The sequence below is a fragment of the Ambystoma mexicanum genome, chromosome 10 (genome assembly GCF_040938575.1).
Source record: "Ambystoma mexicanum isolate Mex_15411 chromosome 10, UKY_AmexF1_1, whole genome shotgun sequence".
NCBI lineage: Eukaryota > Metazoa > Chordata > Amphibia > Caudata > Ambystomatidae > Ambystoma > Ambystoma mexicanum.
Genome location: NC_090932.1, coordinates 1288371440 through 1288386813, shown reverse-complemented (window position 1 = coordinate 1288386813; position 15374 = coordinate 1288371440). Strand labels below are relative to the sequence as shown.

Genomic DNA, 15374 nt, shown 5'->3' with positions numbered 1-15374 from the left:
CATTTGGGCCAATAGCTGTAACAAGAGTTGTGGGTTTGAAGTAGGCACCGAAAGAGTCCAGCCGGGACAGAGAGGGATTAAGGAACTCTTGAGAACTTTGGAGAGTAAAAGGGTTGATAGGCTCGCAAGATGGGTTGACCCTGCAAAGGATGGGTGCTCATTCAATAAGAGAATTGGAGTTGAAGTAGTCTAGAGTAGAAGTGGTGTATAGGAGGGCTGCCGAGGGAAAGAGGAGGGGCTGTGTGTGTGTCACACATTTTAGAGATTTAAGGTTACAAGTATTGAGCAAAGTCATTAGCAGAAAATGAAGAAGCAAAAGATATTTGCTTGGGAGGTGTGAGGAAAGCATTTATTTATTGATTGATAGCGCCCATATCACGGAGAGGGTAGAGGACAGTTTGCAGGGTTTATTGCGAGGGGGATGAGATTAGCTTTGTGAAGTAGGAGAATTTGGCAGAGTCCAATGCAACAGTGAGGGAAACAAGGGCATTTCTGTAGCTTGGAATAGAGAAGTGGTTTGTAGTTTGCACCAGCATCATTGGTCACGGTGCATGTTTGTTTTGAGGATCAGAATTTCAGAGAGGAAAGGTCACAGGAGAGTGAATTGAAGAGAAAGACAAGGTCACAAAAGCTTTCACTAGGTGGGTAGTCTGGTTGAATTAAGTTCAAGGCAGGTGGTGGCAGAGGGTTTGGGAAGGTTAAAGTCCCCCAGCATGACAATGGCGAAGTTGGTAGGCAGTGACTCAATGAGAAGGTTCAGATCAGGGAAGGAGTTGTTGAGTGGACTAGGGGGTCGATAAAGCGCCAGAACAGTGAGAGGAGTAGGAAGGAGGAGTTGAATAGGAGGTGGTGTCAGACAGGGTTGGGGGGCAGTATTAAGGACTTTATTGAGGTTGTTGATGGAGAATGGAAACTGCTGAACCCAGATGTACTAGTTGGCAAAGGAAAGAAACAGAAATTGCACCTGCAACATTTGCATCTCCAAATATGCAACCTACGGTGTGAGCACACGTACCCAACAGCCTAGACTTGCTCTAGGTGGTTTGTCATCCTGATCAGCGATATCGGGGCTGGTAAGCATACCTTGGCCATAATGTCCTATCCTGCAGCTAACCATGCTTTACCTTTGGTGAACGCTGATGTAGGAATGCTGTCTGGGGTCCCACTCATCATCCAGGATTGGTAACTGCCCCATCTCTCTACTGGATACCTATATGTGATATTCCAAAAGGTTTCTAACAACCACGCTTAGCTACTGAGTTGTGCCCCTTTGTTGCCTTACTTGCCAAAACTCACCACAAAGTAACCAAACCATGGTCGCTTAACTGGAAATGGGTGAAACACCTGGTCCTAGGCTATGGTTGGACCCATTAAGTTTAGTGATATTATGTTGGTGTTGTCGTATAATCACATAAGACCAGTGATAACGTACTTAACATTTTCTCTCCCAATTTAGCTCATTTTTACAGTATTTAATTTAACTATTCTAAAGAGTCCTAGGTGTCCTTATTGGACACCTAGAATTGAATGTGAGTGTGTGCATGTGTAATTGTTCTGCCTTGCGGTATTCTAGCTAACGGCATCTATTTTGGTAAATGCGTGTATTTTTATACTTAACTAAGTGGAGACTCTTTTGCAAATCAAGCTCTTGTGTATGTTAACTATACTTCACACCAAGCTCCTGATCTCCTTCATCTAGGTTTTTCTGCTTGGCTCGTTAGAAAGTGAGTTTGGTCAGATTGCTGTGTTAAACTTTGCATGTCCACCAAGGTTGGCTTCTCAAAACCCTACACCATTATTGGTTCTGAAAAATCTAACATTAACTTTCCTCTGAACCCATCCATCATGTGTATAGGAGGATGGAAAATGTACCACAGTGTACACGTTTTCCCACACAGATAGTTTGAGTGTCTGGCCATAATCTGCACATGTGATTTAGGATAGGTTAGGGTACTGGTTGTGGATAAGGATTGGATCAAATTACGGGTGAGGGCTACGTTAGGTGGCAGGCTAGATTTTAAAGTTATTTCTTAGAAACACAAATTCAAATACATGGGAACAGTGGAAGTTGAAAATAAATAACTCTATTCAAAGACAACCTTTTCAGCTAATTGCTTTCCAATAAAATTGCCTTTTCAGAGCAAAGTAAAAAAAAAATCTGTTGGTGCCTCTAAAACGGTTTCAAATAAAAAACGTTGCAATGAAGTGGAATTTCATAGACTTGTACAGAGTTTAAATTATATGGATCTGGGTTCTCCCATGGCAGAAATGTTTGATGTACCAACTTGCTTTATGAACAGTGTTGCTTTAAGCTCATGTCTAATTCAAAAGCACACATCACAAGAGCATTGTGCAAACTGCATCATCTATGTGCACTGTGCACATACATTCAGGCAAGCGCACACATTTTCTATAAACATTTAACTCCCTAGTCTTCAACCTGGGTTAAAAAGCAAACTGAGGGACATGCTTTGCAAGTGCAAAAATGACTGACTTGTCGCTTCACTGCTTTTCTTCCTTCTGTTCCCCCCACCCTTCTCTGGTTTTCCCCTTTCTGTATCTCTTGCCACTTCTTCCTCTCGCTGCTTACTCTATCTTTGCTGTCGCTTACTTCTCTCCCATCACTATTTTCTCTCTTCTCACAATTTTCTTTATCATTTCGGTATTTTAACTCCCCCTTCTCGCTATCGTCTGCCTCTTCAATTTCTTTTTTGCATCCCTCTTTGTTCCCCCTAATTACTTCTCTCTCCTACATTAATTTCCTTGGGATCCCTGAATTCTTTTCAATTTCTCCTTTTCCCCCACTGCTGTCACCATTGTATTGCACTTTTTTTCTCCGTTTGTCTTTTTCTATCTTCTCATACACATTTTCATTGATTCTCCTCTTCCTTCCACTCTATCCTCTTCCCTCATTGCTTTCTTGTCTTTTTGTTCTATTCCCCTTTTTTTCCTTTGGCTTTTTTCACCCTGCTTGTACTCTTTTGTTTGTTCTTGATTTTCTTTCAACCTCTTTTTAAATTCTTTATTCATCTTCCCTCTGCATCCCATCACTTATTTTCAGGTGATCTTTGATGAGACATTACAGAAGTGCTTGGATTCGTATGTGAGTTTAGCTCCACGGAGGTTTGATGAGCTGGTGGACTCGCCTCCAGCTGTGACGCGAATGCAGGAACGCCTTCAACGCAGTGTATTCTTGGTCTTTCTCAGGATGTCTACTCACAAAGAGTCCAGGGTAAGTAGTGAAGCAGAGGTGAAGAGCGAAAGAGTTAACTTATGTAGTGAGAGGGCAAGTGGGATCCGTACCTGAGAGCGGATAGGCCAACAAAGAACGCTGTAAGCCAAGGGACGAGGAAGCTGGGGTTGGCCAACCCTGTGAAAAAGGCTTAGGTTAACTCCTGGGAGATGGAGAGTGTGAGAGACCGAGGAAATATGACCCATGACCCAACTTGGTACAGGAGGGCATTAAGTTGGGTCCTTTTTCCTCTGTCTCTAGCTAACCCCGGCTTCCTCTCCCGTTGGCTTACAGCTTACTTTGTTGGCGCATCCTCTCTCAGGTATGGGTTCCCACCTGCTCCCTCACTACATAGGTTAGCTCCCTCTGCTGCCGATGCAATACAATTGCTGTGGAATTTGGTGTTACGGCAGAAAATGTATCGGTGCCCTATTCTTGATCAAATTGGGCATACCCTGGAGATGGGAAGCTGAAAGGGAGACCTATATAGGGACTGAGTGCTGTTCCTGTGTCAGGGTAAAAGCTGGCCCATCTTCCGCCGTATCCGCAAAATCCACAGTAATTGTATTGCATCGACAGTGTTTTGGAGTGTGTAGGTTTAATAGAAGATTGAGTTTTTCATTCTGCTCCCAAAGTAAATAAATGAACTAAGCGCAATGAAATCTGTTACAAAGCATTGCAGTGTAATGTGAAAGTTCTAATTTAACACAAAAGCATTCAGCAGTAACGATATTGCAGAGAAATTAATGCAGTCATAATTTTGGTATACCCCTTCCATTTACATTAAACAGGTCGGTAAGAATTGAAAGGGAAACCGGAACCTTACATTCAGCCTGCTCTATTTTTGTTCAGCCTTTTCTTGATCTTTTTATTTGAACATGGAGAAAATAAACAGTATTTTATAACATAGCTTCTGGTTGAATGACAGAGGAACATCTGTAACTAATCACATATTAAATAAGGATTTTCAGCCAGTTGTTAAAAAAAATTGACATTTGCTGACTGATGCTGCATGCATAAAATAACTATATTTCGAATGGATTGTGTCCTCCCACGTATTCCTCATCTTTAGATATATTGTCTCGCAGCTCTGCTGCTTCAGAATTTTTTTTCACTAGAGGGCATTGTTTTCGAGGCCGCAGAGTCGTAGTCCCTCAAGGGCCGCCGTCGAGCGTCAATGTCATCTGTATAAAGCGCTCGAGCAGCGCCTGTTACCTCAGTTCCGTTTATCCGAGCAACTGCTTCGTGTCACGAATGGCACATCAGGTTTTTCAGATCCATGTTATCCATTTTTGAAGAACACTCCTCTGAAGAGGATGTCACTTCAGCTGGAGTTAGGTTTGGAGCCAGAGAGGTCCCCGAAGAGCTAGTGGACCCAAATTCCAAGAGAACAGATCTTTGACAGTCTCCAAAATGCCAGTGGCCTAGACACTTCACCTGAAGTAGAATTTGAGAGACCAGACCCTAGAGATCATGCTGATCCTAGTTATAGAAATCTCACGGGAAGGGTCATTGATTTTATGGGTTGGAGGGCTGCTTCCCCAGGATGACATGACGGACATCCTGAGTGAAGGTCCTCTAAAAGATCCTGTTCTTCCATTCTATAAAGCACTTCAGTAGAGGGTGATGGTAAATTGGAATACTCCTGATTCTATTTCAGCAATAAACTAGAAATCTGTACCAAAATACATGCCATCTTTATCAGATCCGGAATATCTATCTAAACATCCCTCCCCTGAAAGTCTAGTGGCTCAAGCTGCAACCTCCACTAGGCAATCCGCTTACCCCTCAATACCACCAGACAGGGAAGATAAAAAAAGTTGATGCTTGGGCACGGAAAGGTTTTTTCTTCGGTCAGCATGGCCCTTAAATCGACTAATGTAACTTGTACTTTATCGAGATTGACATATAACCTGTGGGACTGCATGACATCAGCGGCTGATCGCATCCCGGAAGGTGAGGAACGGGATGGTTTCCTAGCTATAGTAAAAGATGGTAAAGAGGCTATGGAGGAATGCCTTCAGTCAGGACTGGACACTGTTGATAGTGTAAGCAGGCATCTAGCACGGTCCTGTGCAGTTTTGCATGGCTAAGGAAATCTGGCTTTGCACCTGATATGCAATCTAAATTACTTAATATGCCCTTTGGTGGCTTGAAGTTGTTTGGCAGCAAGGCAGACGAGAGCTTGGAAAAGCTGCAGACCTCAAAAGCGGCAGCAAAATCACTTGGCGCCGCTATAAAACAGTCTCAACAACACTCTTACGCAGGCTCATCTTCCTGGAAGAGTCGCCCCTTTCGTTTCTATTCCTCTTTTGGAAAAGGGAGGGGGCAGGCCAGTCAAAGAGGCCAACAGAGAAAACCCTTTCGTAGTGGAAAAGGGAGAGGTGCTAGATCAGCCACAGCAGCGGCTACTACCTCCTCAGCCACTGCTGCAGCCGCTGCAAAGCCACTTTGAGGTCTTCACCCACAAGACCCCGGTGGGGCATTACGTCAGATGCCTGGGCACTAGAGATAGTGACCCATGGTTGCTGCCTTCCTTTTCATCAAAGACCTCAAGATCATCCACCGGGAGCCAACTCTCTAAAAAATCCAGACCTGCTCCTTGTGCAGGAGATTTTAACCATGCTAGAGAAAGGTGCAATAGAATATGTACCTGTAGCAGAAAGGAAAAGGGGTTGGTACTCCCCTTATTTTCTCATCCCCAAAAAGGACAGAGGATTGAGACCCATCTTGGACTTAAGAAATTTGAACAAATTCATCAGGAAAGACAAGTTCAAGATGGTGACCCTTTCTCAGATCCTTCAGGCTCTTCAGCTTCAGGACTGGCCTGTTTCATTGGACCTTCAGGATGCTTACTTTCATGTGCCAATCCATCTCAAGCACAGAAAGTACCTGAGGTTCGCAATTGGTGGTTCTCATTATCAGTTTCAGGGTCTACCATTTGGGCTGACCTCTGCCCCAAGGGTTTTCACCAAACTGATGGCGGTGGTGGCAGCGAGTATCAGTAGAAGGGGGATTCACGTCTACCCTTATCTGGATGATTGGCTAATCAGGGCAAGTTTACCCGAACGGGCCCAGGAACATCTGGCCTTGACCTGCCACTTCTTACACAGACTGGGCTTCTCCCTCAATTACAAGAAGTCAAAAATGATTCCAAGCCAAAGACTCCAATTTATCGGAGCAGTCCTGGATACTTCCTCAGGGAAAGCCTCGCCTCCCAAGGAGAGAGCTCACCACATTTTGCAGATGGTAACAAAGTTTCAAAATGCCCAACATCTCCCAGCATTTGACTTTCTAAGATTGCTAGGCCTCATGGCATCTTGCATTTTTCTGGTGCCAGAGGCCAGATTGAGGATGAGATCCCTTCAATGGGCCCTCAGGACTCAATGGTCCCAATTTTCGGGGGGCGATGTCAGATCTTCTCTAAGTCCCAGCCAAAGTGGCTCAAGATCTCCTATGGTGGGCTTGCAAGGAGAATATCCTCTAGGGGGAGCCTTTTTGGCAACCATGGCCAGAGATAACGGTAGTGACAGACGCCTCACTCACGGGGTGGGGAGCCCACACCAACGTTCTGACAATCAGCTGTCGTTGGTCTCCATCGGAGTCCAAACTACACATCAACCTTTTGCAGCTGAGGGCAATTAGACTAGCGCTGAGGGCTTTTCTGCCCTCTGTACAGGGAAAGAATGTCCTGATAATGATGGACAACACAGTGGTCATGTACTACCTCAACAAAGGAGGAGGCGTAGGATCCCTCCCACCGTGCAGAGAGGCAATGCAGCTCTGGTTCTGGGCAATGCAAGAAGGAATCTCTCTATCGGCAGTTAACCTAGCCGGAGAGTGGAACACAGCGGTGGACGCTCTGAGCAGGCAGAGCACAGTCTCCCACGAATGGGAGCTAGCTCAGGAAGTCCTTCAAGAGATCTTCGCCCTTTGGGGAACCCCTCAAGTGGATCTGTTTGCAGCTGGTGCCAACCGAAAGTGCGAGCTGTACAACTCAAGGGAATTTCCCACAAGAGGAGCTCTAGGGGACACGTTCGTGGTGGTGTTCTAACTCTTTGGGGTTCAGACTTGATGGTCGTGCAGATATGAGATGCCTCCGTCCCCAAGTACCGCTCGAGCAGGAAAGAATACACTGCTCTAGCAATCTTTGAGGCCACAGGTGTGGAATGTCGTCGTCAGCCTGGTACCGGGAACGCCGGAAGAACCCCTGAGTGCTGTAAGGCAAAGGGTTAGAATAACCAGGGTGCCCGCAAAACAACTAACAGGGAGAGCAACAATAGTGAAAGTGCAGTAGCAATATCTTACCTATAGGGGTTAAGATGTGGATGGTAAACCTACACCGACAGCAATGTGGAACCAACAGCAGGCTGGGATGTTCAGGTGACACTCCGACAACACCTGAGTGGAATTTGGAATGAGAACGTGGCAAATCCTTAACACAGTCCGAAGGTCATGAACCAGAAGAGTTGAGTTTAGCAGTAGGGGGATTCTCAGAGCCAAGTCCAGGGTCCAAAGCAGAGGTCAAAGAATCCAGAGTATCAGAGAGCGCGCCAAAGTTCAAGGGTAATCCAAAATCAATCCAAAAAAACATTCTGTGGTCAAGGTAAGATTCGAGTAACAAGGTGCAGAGTAAACGCCTGGCAGTCCTCAATGGAGAAGCTGTGAAGCAACGTTCCTCTTTCGCTGGCTTCTTTTACAGACGCGAGCGAAATCACGTGACATATCAGGTGACCGCACGTGTGCGTCACGTGGAGCGCAACGTGGCCAGTGATTGGTGTTGCCGGCGTTTCCTGGTCACATGATGCGTGGTGTTCTGATACTGCCGAGCGTGGACAAGGTGCCATGGTAACCGCCACCGCGGGAGGGGGCGAAAAGAGGCGGGTCTGCCCACCGAGAAATCCCGCCTGCTGTGCCTCCTTTGCTGTCGCCGGGAGTGAGCATGAGAGCAGGAAGTGCCAGGTGAGTGTGGGGACATGACAGGTGGACTGGGTATTTCCACTCCTCTATGTTTCGCCTCCAGGCCCCGTGATTCCTCAGGTAATCAGGAGGTTGAGAAAGTTCAGGAAAACCATGATCCTAATTGCCCCTGATTGGGCCAGGAGGACGTGGTTCCCTCCAATACGTCTTCCAGAAAGAGTGGATCTTCTCTCGCAAGAGGAAGGTCGGGTTCTCCATCCAGAGGTCAAGACACTCAGTCTTCACCCATGGTTTCTGAGAGGCTGAGATATAAGGATTGGGACCTCCCGGATGACGTAATGGAGATTTTGCTTTCGTCCAGCAACAAAATCCCTGTACCGGTGTCGTTGGACGTTGGAATAAGTTTAGTAACTGGTGCAGGGATAAGAATGTGGATCCATTTCTTTGTAATACTCCAACTGTAATTTCTTTCCTATTACACTTGGCCAATTTGCGGCTCCAAATTGGCACTATAAAAGGATATCTGGCAGCGCTATCTATCTTTAAGCGTTCCTCAGAAGAGGTGTCCTATTTTAAAATGCCCTTAGTAATTCAATTCTTGAAAGGGCTAACAAATGTGTACACACCCAAATCCTCCCCCACCCCCGACAACTTTTCAGGTGCCCGTCTGGGATTTGAATTTAGTCTTAAAATGTATCATGTGTGCCCCTTTCGAACCGTTACATTCTTGCCCATTAAGACTTCTCACTCTTAAAACAATTTTGTTGGTGGCTATAACAACAACCCGCAGGGTTAGTGAATTGCAGGCACTTTCTTGTAAGCCTCCTCACACCATTTTCCATAGAGACAAAGTTATTCTAAAAGTCTAACCATCTTTCTTGCCTAAAATAATCTCTGATTTCCATCTGTCACAGAAAATTACCTTAAGTTCATTTTATCCTCCTCCTCACGCTAGTAAGGAAGAGGAAAGGTTGCATAGACTGGATCCAAAAAGGGCTCTCAATTTCTACATTTCCAGATTGACAAATCTTAGGCAATGTGACCAACTATTTGTTGGATATACTGGACACAAATTGGGCCTTGGCGTGTCTAAACAAACTCTATCCAGATGGATAATTCTAGCTATCTCTGAGTGCTATAAATTGGCTGGAAAAGAGCCTCCAGATGGATTAAGGGCTCATTCAACCTGAGGCATGGCAACTTCCACGGCTCTTCAGAGTGGTGTCCCAGTGCAGGATATTTGTGTGGCGGCCACCTGGTCGCCAATGCACACCTTTGTGAAGCATTACTGCTTGGACTCTACTTCATATCAAGGAGGACTCTTTGCAAAAGCTGTCCTTCATTCAGTCCATAATTGAAATTTCTGGTACTCCCTCCTCCAAATTCTAAAGATGAGGAATACGTGGGAGGACACAATCCATTTGAAGAACAAGTTACTTACCAACTGTAACGTTCTTTCGATTGGATGTTCCTCCCACGTATTCCTCATCGACCCTCCCAACCTAACCCTCTGTACAGTTTACGCCAGTTGCACTCGAACTTCCTTAAGAGCCTGAGGACTTAAAGCCTGATCAGCTGATGTGACCGCGTACACCGTAAAAACAGAACTGAGGTAACAGGCGCTGCTCGAGCCCTTTATACAGATGACGTTGACGCTCGACGGCGGCCCTCGAGGGACTACGACTCTGCGGCCTCGAACACAGCGCCCTCTATTGAAAAAATGTTTCCGAAGCAGCAGAGCTGGTAGACAATATATCTAAAGATGAGGAAGACGTGGGAGGAACATCCAATCGAAAACTTGTTCATCCTATAACAAGCACCATCAATTGTCCAGAGGTTTTTTCTTATGGTGATCTTAACAGAGTGGTCTGAAAAGATTTCATATAAGGTTAGTTTGAAAGAGAGGATTTGCTGAAATTAAAGGTTCTTACAATATGTTTAACAAGGGGGTTTTCTTCAGGATTGATCCAGAAGTTAATTGCTCTGTCTGCTACCCCCCTTCCCAACTGTTTGAGAATTGTCTTCACCTCAGGCAGTGGCAGAGAAGGCATTCCCAAAGAAATACTATCCCTTTAAAAGCTGAAAATGCCCTCTTCCCTGCCACGTCCCTTTTCACACCGCCGACTTGAATTATAGTCCTAATATGCAACTGAGGCAACAGGCCTGAAGTTTCACTTATTAACTTATAATCTCAGGCTCATCAAAGAAGCAAAGAGTGTTTGTGCCTCCTGTGACAAATCCGACAACCTTGTCACTGTTTCCCTAGAAGGAAGCCTCTGTTACACGGCAAGGGAAAGGCAGAAGCTACCCGACTTTGACATTGGTGGTGGCTATATACGGGAGGACCACATGAGAGAGTAAAAACACTAAGTCAAGACAACTGTTCAGTTATAACATTTAGTGATTACCATTTGCCGTTGCAACATTCCTACATGGCTTATTGTAATAATAGAGACTGACTTCCCAGGTTTCTCTAGCCCAGAACTTCATTTACACCCGCCTCCCTTTTTTGTACTGAGACGAGGAAGAGGGATGGAGTAATGAGGATGACTGGACACGGTAAACCAGTGCTGCATTATAGTCATTGCAAACTGCGGAGAAAAACCTTGACATTGAAAAAGGAAACCACTGAGCCGAATTGGGAAGAACGAGAGAGCCAGAGACTGGAGAGGCACTTGACGGATGCTGACACTGTGGGTGATGCTGAAAGTCGAGCAGACTGCAGAGCGTAGCGCAGAGACCAATGGGCACAGTGTGCAAAGGAGCCAGGCTGGGAGAAGTTCACTGCTTTTCTGTTTCGGGAAGCCAGAGCTGCCGAACACAGAGGAAGGCAAAGAGGGAAGTGAACAACTCACAAGGTGCACTAACAGTCAATGGATTGGCAGCACAGCCACCAGTGAAACGCAAGGATTGCTCAAGACACTGCACAGAGCCGTTAAGCCCAAGGAGAGGGAGCAGGTTAGCGGAGCGCTGCTGGGCAAATGCTGTTCTATGCGTACTACGTGAGAGAACACAAGTAAAGACAGTGAAATCATTACTGTTAAGAATACTGTTGAGAGAAAGAGCCTAAGTAAAGGCAGTACAATTATTGTCGATACAAACATTGTTGAGAGAAAGAGCCTAAATTGAGGTGGTGCAATTCTTGCAGATACAAACATTGCTAAGAAAGAGCCTAAATAAAGGCAGTGGAGTTGATGAAATATGGTCCCTGACCCAATACTGGAGAAGTGTTGTGAGATGGATAAAAGAGAAACTGATTTGAGAGCGGAGAAGACCTGGCAGGTTAGCGAGCCAGACAAACAGGGAGTCTGGGACTCACACCCAAGCAAGAAAGTGGAAATACCCTGGCAGGCAAGTAAACCAGGGCTAAGAAGATAAAGGATAAAAAGTTAAGATTCATACAACTTTTTCAGGAACAAGTAACAATACCATGGTAGGAGAGTATACCAGGGAATGGAAAGAGAGATTGAGAAAGTGTGTAATGGAAAAGGGAAGACTCCTATGCCTGTAAGGATTCCAGAGAACTGTTTTTGATTCAAGAGAGGTGTATACTTTTGAGGAGGCTCAAGGGAAGAGTGTTCCACCTTGAACAACCTGGAACTGTGATAAAATATTATCGACACACTGGAACCCCTTTCTTAGTGGAACTTTATTTCTTTTCTGCTCCGTAGAACCTTTATATTTCAAACTTCAAGAGAAAGCTAGAAGTCTACAGCTCAGAGAAATCCCCATGTTCACCTTGTATTTAGTTTAGAGTGTGTCAGTTTAGGATTTTGGACACAGGACTGAAGACTTTAACATCCTGACACAGAAGTTATTTTGTTTTGTTGAGGCAGGGAAACCCCTTATACAGTTAGGGATAGGAACATGCCACTTTGTTTTGAGTCTTACTCTTGACCCCTTACAGTGCTGTGGAGCCCCAAGTCCCTCAGGGCCAGGTACCCTGTTTGTTCTTTGCCCCTTCACATACCCTCACGTAACCTCACATACCTGGCTAGCAATCCTTTTTTTATTTCCAGAGAGTTTATATTCAATGTTCTGTGCACTTGCCATCTTTTTGTAAAATCGGCTGTAGATTCCTGCATCTTGCCATTGCTTCTACGAGTGAGTGATATGTACTCGCCCATATATGGCTAAAGCTCTTTCAGCCAGGGAGTTCCAAGGTTGCAGTGGCTAATACTTAATAAGACCCGGTTTGAATGATTGGGTGTTTTGAAGTTTGAATCCACATCTAGCGAGGGAACACATGTTTAAGCTTGTGGGGTTTTGATGTGGGAGTTTCCCTCTGATTCAGTGGCTGTCAAAATGTTTAAATGAATACAATCCTTTGATTGGGGCTGGTGACCCTGGCACCATTTCTCCATAAAAGTGGAGGGTCTTCTCTAATTACTTTGTGGAAGTACTGGCATTGTAAGTAGATGCTGACATTTACACTGGATGCAAAGAATCCCTACTAGAGCTTGTAACTTTACAAACTTTATTTCGCTGACAACGAGATGACCAGTTAACGGACCAAGAGCAAAAAGGCCATCTTGCCCCTTGACTTGGCTGGACCAGATTTGTTAAACAAAGAACAAAGTGTTTGATACCTTTTGCGCTCCAGAAGCTTTGTTTAAATAAGCCATTGCACACACCCTAACTGCAAAATAGCAAGTGTACTAGCACCAAGACACAGCAACAGCTGACAGTCTGAAGGACCTCGGATGTCCAACCAAGTCTGAACTTTGCAGCCCATTACCAATGCAACGTGTCTTCGTTCATAGGAATGCCTGCTTACTGGATGTGCCCTCACTAGAGTCAGCCTGCTGCACCATTTCTTCACTGGAGCGAACACTCCACCATACCAGTTCGGTCTCCACAATAGTCTACATTTAGTATCTTGACTTCTGTCGCTCAGCCCAATACATTTGGGGTCTGGGAAAAACTTCTAACATTGACACTGACCCTATCCATGTGCATCACTACTAGCAACTGTGAATTATCAGGGAATTTGTCACTTCTCCCCAAGCGGGCGCTCCTTCTAGTGCCTATATATCTAACTATGGTGCTCGTCCGTCATTCATGAATGTCCAAAGGAAAAAGTCTGCTGTCCAAAAAGCAATCCCCATGTGAGGCTAGGGAGGTGAGTGTTAGGGAGAATTCTCTGTTTAGGTTGAATTTCCTAACCTAGTGAGTCCCCCAGCAGCTTTGCTGGATTTTTGGGGTTTATTTTTTTCTCCTGCCAAGAGTGAGACTCTTTTACCCTCACTCTCGGGCATGATTTAAGTGTGTTTCTTTGACTCTAGATGTGTTTTATGGGCTATGGGGTCTTTTACTCCATAGGGCTTCATGTGTTTTTGTGATGTGTGTTACACAGCACCCTCAGTGCAGTAACACAGGGGTGTCATAGTGACCCCCCAGTATAGACTCCATACCCTGGGACTGACTAGTGTCTCCCAGGGCATGTAAAGTCACCATTGACTTTACTAGTCTTGAATTCTGAACAGAACCGGTACAAACCATCATATTGTGGACGTACTGGCTGGGGCAATTCGATTGCCCCAGGGTCTGTTAGTCGAGGGGGCACGTATCCGTCCCCCCTGATCGAGTTTTGGCTGGTGGCAGTGGATACTACTTTTTATATTCAACCGCAAATATTTCTCTATGGGATTTTCCCATTGTTCAAGGCTACTATCTTTATTTATTTAATTACGATAGCCTCGAACATACCGCCGGTTTATTTATTTAATATTAATTCTCCGGTTGGTATTTTTTGCCAAAACTCGGTTCTAAAATGGCGTTTGTGTTCTCTTCTGTGACTCCAACCCAAGTCGAGCCCTTTGTTCCACTTTTTGGCGGGCTTCTCCACAGAAGCCCTCCAAAGTGGTGCCACTCTGTCTGGGGTACTTAGGAGGGGTGGAGGGGGATTTAGGCACCCTGGACTGAGTTGCCTAGGCAACTCAAGTCGCACTCCGTCCTGATTGGTCCAAGTGGTGAGCCGGCTGGCTCACTACTTAGCATGTTTGAGTGACATCTAGGCTGAGTGAATGGGGGTTTTCTGCATAAAAGCAGGGCTTTGGGGACTGGAACTTCAGAAGTCGCCACAGGACCTAAGAATCTGACGAGGGAGAAGCTGAGCCGACCTGCCACGACGACACCACCGGTGGAGCCCTGCTGGACCTTCTCACCACTTTTCCCAACGACAGAGGAGATCTCCCGCGGGAGAGTCTTCTTCCTTTGACTGGTGGGGATAACCAGTTTCACCGTCTTTTCGCCTTCCCGACGTATCTCGTGGCCGCTTTGCCTGTGCCAAGCACCCCGGCAACCGGGATACCACGTTTTACCACGACCGCAAATTAAAGGGTAATACCTTTAACCGGAAAACTCTGCGGCTGGTTTCTTCCCTGGCAGTGCAACGACCTTCATCTTTCCTCCAAGTCGAGATCTTCTCTTCCCCTGGACGACGACGAGACTTGCACCCGCTGCCAGGAACAACTGCCCCCGCTGGAGGATCCTTCCCACTTAAGGTACCGTGTCCCGCCCGGCTTCCCTTGCCACCGACTGTACGGGGTAGATTTAGCCCCCGGCTTTCGAACCTAGGTTAGCCTGGGAACCCTGGCTAAACTTTTCTGAGCCTCTCTAAACTCTTTTCGAACTCTCTGCAAGACTTTCTAAGCCTAGTGTAACCGTGTGATCTTGGGCGCATTTGTGCTCTGCTCTCTATGAGAGTGGGCCCGGCCTATGGACTTTGGCTCACAAGTGACTTTTGCTCTACTGCCTTGCTAATAGTGTTCTTAAGCCTTAGAGTGGTGTACCTTCCCACATTCTGTCTTTTTCCCTCCCTTCTTCATAAACTTATTGGAGTGCCATCTATAGTTAAGCGCTCACCTCTGTATGGAAATAAGTAGTGTTAACTAAGACTTCTCTGATAAGGAACAAGGGTTGTATATATTATAATAGTAATTGTGTTTAGAGTGTTTTACCATAAGAGTGCTGAAGTGTTTCAAACAGTGTGTTTTAAAATAAATAATTATATACTTTGATACCAAAGCTCTGGTCAGTGTTTGCTTGTATTGTTGTATCTGGGTGCATATTGTGTATACTTTGCATACTGCCTAACTCTTCTTGAGGGAAGTCTGCCTGCTCAGCCACAGCTACCAGGTAAATCTGGGTGGTACAGACTGCTACCAAGTGGGTTTACTGCTAACACCTGTAGTCCTAAATCTTTTGCAGTGTTCCCAAA

At 45.6% G+C, this 15374-nt stretch overlaps 1 protein-coding gene across 3 annotated transcripts in view; it reads left to right on the top strand.

The window, feature by feature from the left end:
• ASCC2 (activating signal cointegrator 1 complex subunit 2) overlaps nt 1-15374 on the top strand; it is a 1015237-nt gene that overhangs the window by 188808 nt on the left and 811055 nt on the right. For 2 of the 3 annotated variants that reach the window (XM_069619286.1, XM_069619285.1), the window contains exon 4: nt 3062-3232. The exons of the other annotated variant lie outside the window; for it this stretch is intronic. In XM_069619286.1, the coding sequence (XP_069475387.1) occupies nt 3062-3232 (171 nt within the window). The remainder of the gene's footprint in view (nt 1-3061; nt 3233-15374) is intronic. 3 annotated transcript variants of the gene reach the window in all.